The following is a 4,827-nucleotide window of genomic DNA, read 5'->3' as shown; positions in this document are numbered from 1 at the left end:
CATAATGCAAATGCATCTGTTTTATTATTAGTGTAATGTTTTAATGTTTATGTTAGGCACTATAATAATCCCCCTGCACCAAACGCCTCCATTTCCCCATAAGAGCAATATCTGCTTGCAATACAATTGATCAACCGATAGAAGCTGTGCTAAGGCATGGTCTGTACTGTGCTTGGAGATGCATACACGTTCCTGAGAGTTCAAAACGGAGAAATAACAACATTTGCGGGGGAAATGGCGCACGCAAGGTTAGAGTATGTTTGGTGCGCACGCACATTTAATAAACGTGACCGCGAGGATGGCGGGAATGAATGAGGCTGGCCTTTTCAACTGAATGAGGCTGGCTTTTTCAACTGTTGATGCGTGGCAATCACATTTGTGGTTAGCCTAGGCTATGCACAATTAATTGTTTGTGTAGCCTACCTAAACGCACTTTGAACATGAACCATTTGTTAACATGAGAGGATCTGACACAAATACTATTCCTATAAAAATGATTTAAAAAAAGAATGATTTATGATTATTATTAGACCTATTATTAGGCTTGTTTTATACATCATAATATAGGCTACTGTTTTATGCATAGGCTAGTCCAACAATTTCAATATTTTATAATTTATAATTATTGCTTAAACTAGGCCTAGCTATATTATCCTACTATGGTGATAATAAACCTTGTTATCATAATCCTAATGATCACTTCGAGGTATGCGTCGATATAATAATATAACTCATCTGAGATCCCATGTTAGTCCATCCGTGGCTCTAGTTTAGGGGTAATTCTAAATTCGTGCCTGGAGGAAGGACGGTAATCAGTGTTGACTGTCGTTTAGACTGGAGCTTTCCCCAGACAAGCGTTTGAGGGGAGAGAGAGGAGGGACAGGCAGGAGGAGTGCGTGAAGTACGGGCAAGTCTGATGACATCCAACGTTTCAACGCTGAATCATCTACAGCAGCAGACAACTCGTGAGTTTGGAAAGTTATAAAATCTTTTTTTTTTTTTTTACTTTGTAAAGAGAGCATTGTAGCCTATGTCAAACCTCTGTAAGGGCTGGGAAAGTTGAACCCGAGACAAAGACTGTTCTGGAGACTGCCCGTAGAGCTCGAACCCACATTCACACTGACAGGCGGAGGAACGGGACAGACGGAGATAGAGTCCCCGAGGGGGGTTGGAAGGAGAGGAAAAAGTTTTCGAAAAAATCCTAACAGTCCACTTCTGCATCAATACATGTCCTAAAATTACGCATGAAGGAGTTTAAGGAGACGAGAAGAAGAGTTGTGGTGACAACGAGAGGGGAAAGTTAGAGGAGAGAATCTAGTCTACCTGGGAAAGGGGTCAGAGAATGAATTAGCGAACAACGAGTGCCCTGTGTCGCAGCCAACAAACAGTAAGGTAAGTGGTTTTGAGGAGTTCTACCCATGTTGTTGTCTAACTTGTCGCATTTTGCTTCAATATAAATCGAGTTTGAACAGGACCACAGGGTTGAGTCGGCTGGCTCGGGGTGAGCGTGCATGGACTCGTCAGGAGAAAGAAATCCGTCAGGCATGTAATGCAATGTAAATATAATGAGAACTATATGGACACTTCTGACCTGCAACCGATTTTTTATTTCAGAATTGGTTAACATTAGGTTATGGTTAGGTTCAGGGTTGAACCAGTACCTCTTCTCCTCAAGCCCAGGTCAGGGTTAAGGTAAGGATCAGGGTTGAACCAGTACCTCTTCTCCTCAAGCCCAGGTCAGGGTTAAGGTAAGGATCAGGGTTGAACCAGTACCTCTTCTCCTCAAGCCCAGGTCAGGGTTAAGGTAAGGATCAGATGCCTTTAATTGTGATCAAGGATCAACACAGCAGTTTAGTTGAGGACTTTGCCAACTTCATAAAGTTTTCTAACATCCTTAAATGTAAAATAAAAGTAATTCAAAGTTTGATACCATTTTCATTTTATTAGCAGATCATCTTTGTATAGAGATGGCACATATTTCAGACAGGATAATCTGGCACATATTTCAGACAGGATAATCTGGCACATATTTCAGACAGGATAATCTGGCACATATTTCAGACAGGATAATCTGGCACATATTTCAGACAGGATAATCTGGCACATATTTCAGACAGGATAATCTGGCACATATTTCAGACAGGATAATCTGGCACATATTTCAGACAGGATATTCTGGCACATATTTCAGACAGGATAATCTGGCACATATTTCAGACAGGATATTCTGGCACATATTTCAGACAGGATATTCTGGCACATATTTCAGACAGGATAATCTGGCACATATTTCAGACAGGATATTCTGGCACATATTTCAGACAGGATATTCTGGCACATATTTCAGACAGGATATTCTGACACATATTTTGACATACTATGCTACTGTAAGTGTTTAGTGTAGGCTACAGCCCGTTTAGATGACTAAAAGTGCCAAAAGTGTAGAAGCCCATTGAATTAAAGGTTAGCCAGTTATCTCGACCAGGGCAAAATAAATTCTAGCCCAGAAGGTTCTAGAATGCGTCCAGACAGTCATGAGAAGGAAGAAGTGGAGATGGGTTTTCTGAAATAAAATGAGTCTCCCATGTGAGTGCAATACATGAAATATGAACATGTCAATGGCTGGCTGGTTGTGCTCCATACCGAGCTGTGACAGAGGCCTTGCAGTCTGTGTTGCTTGAGGAGCATAAGCACACCAGAGCACAGCTGTCCCACAGAGATGGTCACGCACATGCAGCTGAGCTGGTGCTCTCTAATCCCCCGATGTTGGCCAACTTCTGCATACTCTGTTAGGATTATGGAACTTTCCTGAAACATTCAGAGGAAAGGGTCAAGATGCACACAGTGTATGGTAGTTTGATTTTATGATCCCTTTTCTGTTTCCATGCTGGAGTGCTCTGCTGATTGGGGTTCTAAGCATGGTCAATTTTCTCTCTCTCTCTCTCTCTCTCTCTCTCTCTCTCTCTCTCTCTCTCTCTCTCTCTCTCTCTCTCTCTCTCTCTCGTGTTGTCTGACAGGGTTCTCTGTGTATCTCTGTGTCTCTGTCAGGCTTGACACCTGTTCCCCCCACCCCCTAGTGTGCCACACCCATGGATGAGGAGAGGAGCCCCCCTGTCAGCTCACCTGAGCCCCCTGATGATAGGGACCCACATCCCCCCACTCTGCACCCCAACCCCTCCACGGACATCCCAGCCTCCACCCCTATTCCAACCCCCACACACACCACAGGTGAGTGAACTGTTGTGGCATTGACAGTACTGAAGGTCTAGGGCATGTGTCAAACTCATTCCACATAGGGCCGAGTGTCTGCAGGTTTTGGCACCACCCTTGTACTTGATTGGTGAATTAAGGTCACTAATTAGTAAGAAGCTCCCCTCAGTTGGTTGCCTAGGTCTTAACAGAAAGGAAAACCAAAAACCAGCAGACACTCGGCCCTCCTTGGAATGAGTTTGACACCCCTGGTTTAGGGGAATGTCATGATGCTAAGCTACGCTGCTTTATCAAGTGCCATCCTGTACGTAAGGAAAGGACAGAAAGGAAGGAGGCCCTATTCAAACACTATAAACATGTATCCTTCCTCTCCATTCCATCCTTGGAGTCTGAAAGAGGGGGAGAAGAGCTGTGTGTGTAGTGGGTTGGAACATGCCTGTCTCAGTGAACGGGAGAAGTGATTACCATTACAGTGATTGTCTGGATGCTTTTGGAGTGTGTTTGTGTATGAGCTTAACTAAGATAGGGAGCAGAGCAGTGTGCACATGTGTATGTATGCTTGTGCATGTGTGTGTACGTGCATACATTCATTCATGTGTGAGAGAGAGACTGTACACACATGGAGTGTTGAAAGGGACCAGTATGTCTGTACAGTATGTCTGTATTGTGTGTGTGTGTTAAAGAAGTCCTGAACGATGTGTTTGTTCTCCCAGTGGAGTAGACATAGTGAAAGTCTGTACAGTAGATCATAATGAAGACCAGATCTGTCTCTGTACTCTCTTCCTACCAGGACACCTAACTCAGCTCACTGTCAAAGCAACAGTATGAAGTACAGTAGGGATACTGTGTGTGTGCAGTGTAACAAAGAGCCTGAAGGCAGGGTGACCTTTGGTGCTTATAGGGACAGCTCAGGGCTTCATGCCCTCTTCTATCCCTCTTTTCGGTTTCCTGTTGAGGTTTGGAGTTGGGCAACAAAGATCCAACATAAAGCCTGATTGGTCATAGCGAGATTTATTTGTGGAGAGATTTATTGATGGGTGTGAGGGAGGAGGTAGGCGTATGTGAATGATTCTGTGTTTTGATTGGCTAGAAGTGTCTTCATCCCACCTTTGCTCTAACTCTATTGGCTGCTTCTTTCATCTCTATTTGCATCCTAAAGCTCCAGGAAGTCCTGGTTAGAGGACAGTGCTGTTTAAGATAGGATAGAGGGAGGCGGGGTTAGGGAAGTCAACTGGGATGTCGAGTGATATGTTGCCATGGGAACAAGCCACAAAAATCCTCCATGGTGGGAGGAGTATTCTATAGGGCAAATCTGGACCCAGAACACTAGGATCTATATTCTAGAAGAATACAATAACATAGGAACATGTGGATGCATGTGTGTCTACTAGAGGTCGACCGATTAATCGGAATGGCCGATTAATTGGGGCCGATTTCAAGTTTTCATAACAATTGGAAATCTGTATTTTTGGGCGCCGATTTGCCATTTTTATTTTTTATACCTTTATTTAACTAGGCAAGTCAGTTAAGAACACATTCTTATTTTCAATGAGGCCTAAGAACGGTGGGTTAACTGCCTCGTTCAGGTGCAGAATGACAGACTTTCACCTTGTCAGC

The 4,827-nt window shown here is 43.7% G+C and overlaps 1 protein-coding gene across 4 annotated transcripts in view; it reads left to right on the top strand.

The window, feature by feature from the left end:
* Nucleotides 1–792: 792 nt before the first annotated feature.
* The window catches only part of LOC115119487 (myoD family inhibitor-like), a 77,431-nt gene continuing 73,396 nt past the window's right edge, over nt 793–4,827 (top strand). Inside the window, exons 1-2 of one of the 4 annotated variants that reach the window (XM_065001865.1) lie at nt 793–1,392; nt 3,078–3,228. In XM_065001865.1, coding sequence (XP_064857937.1) covers nt 3,090–3,228 — 139 coding nt within the window. In that variant the 5' untranslated portion in view covers nt 793–1,392; nt 3,078–3,089. Of the gene's footprint in view, nt 1,393–3,048; nt 3,229–4,827 lie in introns of all 4 variants that reach the window. The other 3 variants (XM_065001864.1, XM_065001862.1, XM_065001863.1) reach the window with 3 other exon arrangements.

This window comes from Oncorhynchus nerka, linkage group LG15 (genome assembly GCF_034236695.1).
Source record: "Oncorhynchus nerka isolate Pitt River linkage group LG15, Oner_Uvic_2.0, whole genome shotgun sequence".
NCBI classification, from domain to species: Eukaryota; Metazoa; Chordata; class Actinopteri; order Salmoniformes; family Salmonidae; genus Oncorhynchus; species Oncorhynchus nerka.
This window is presented reverse-complemented; position numbering and strand designations above follow the sequence as displayed.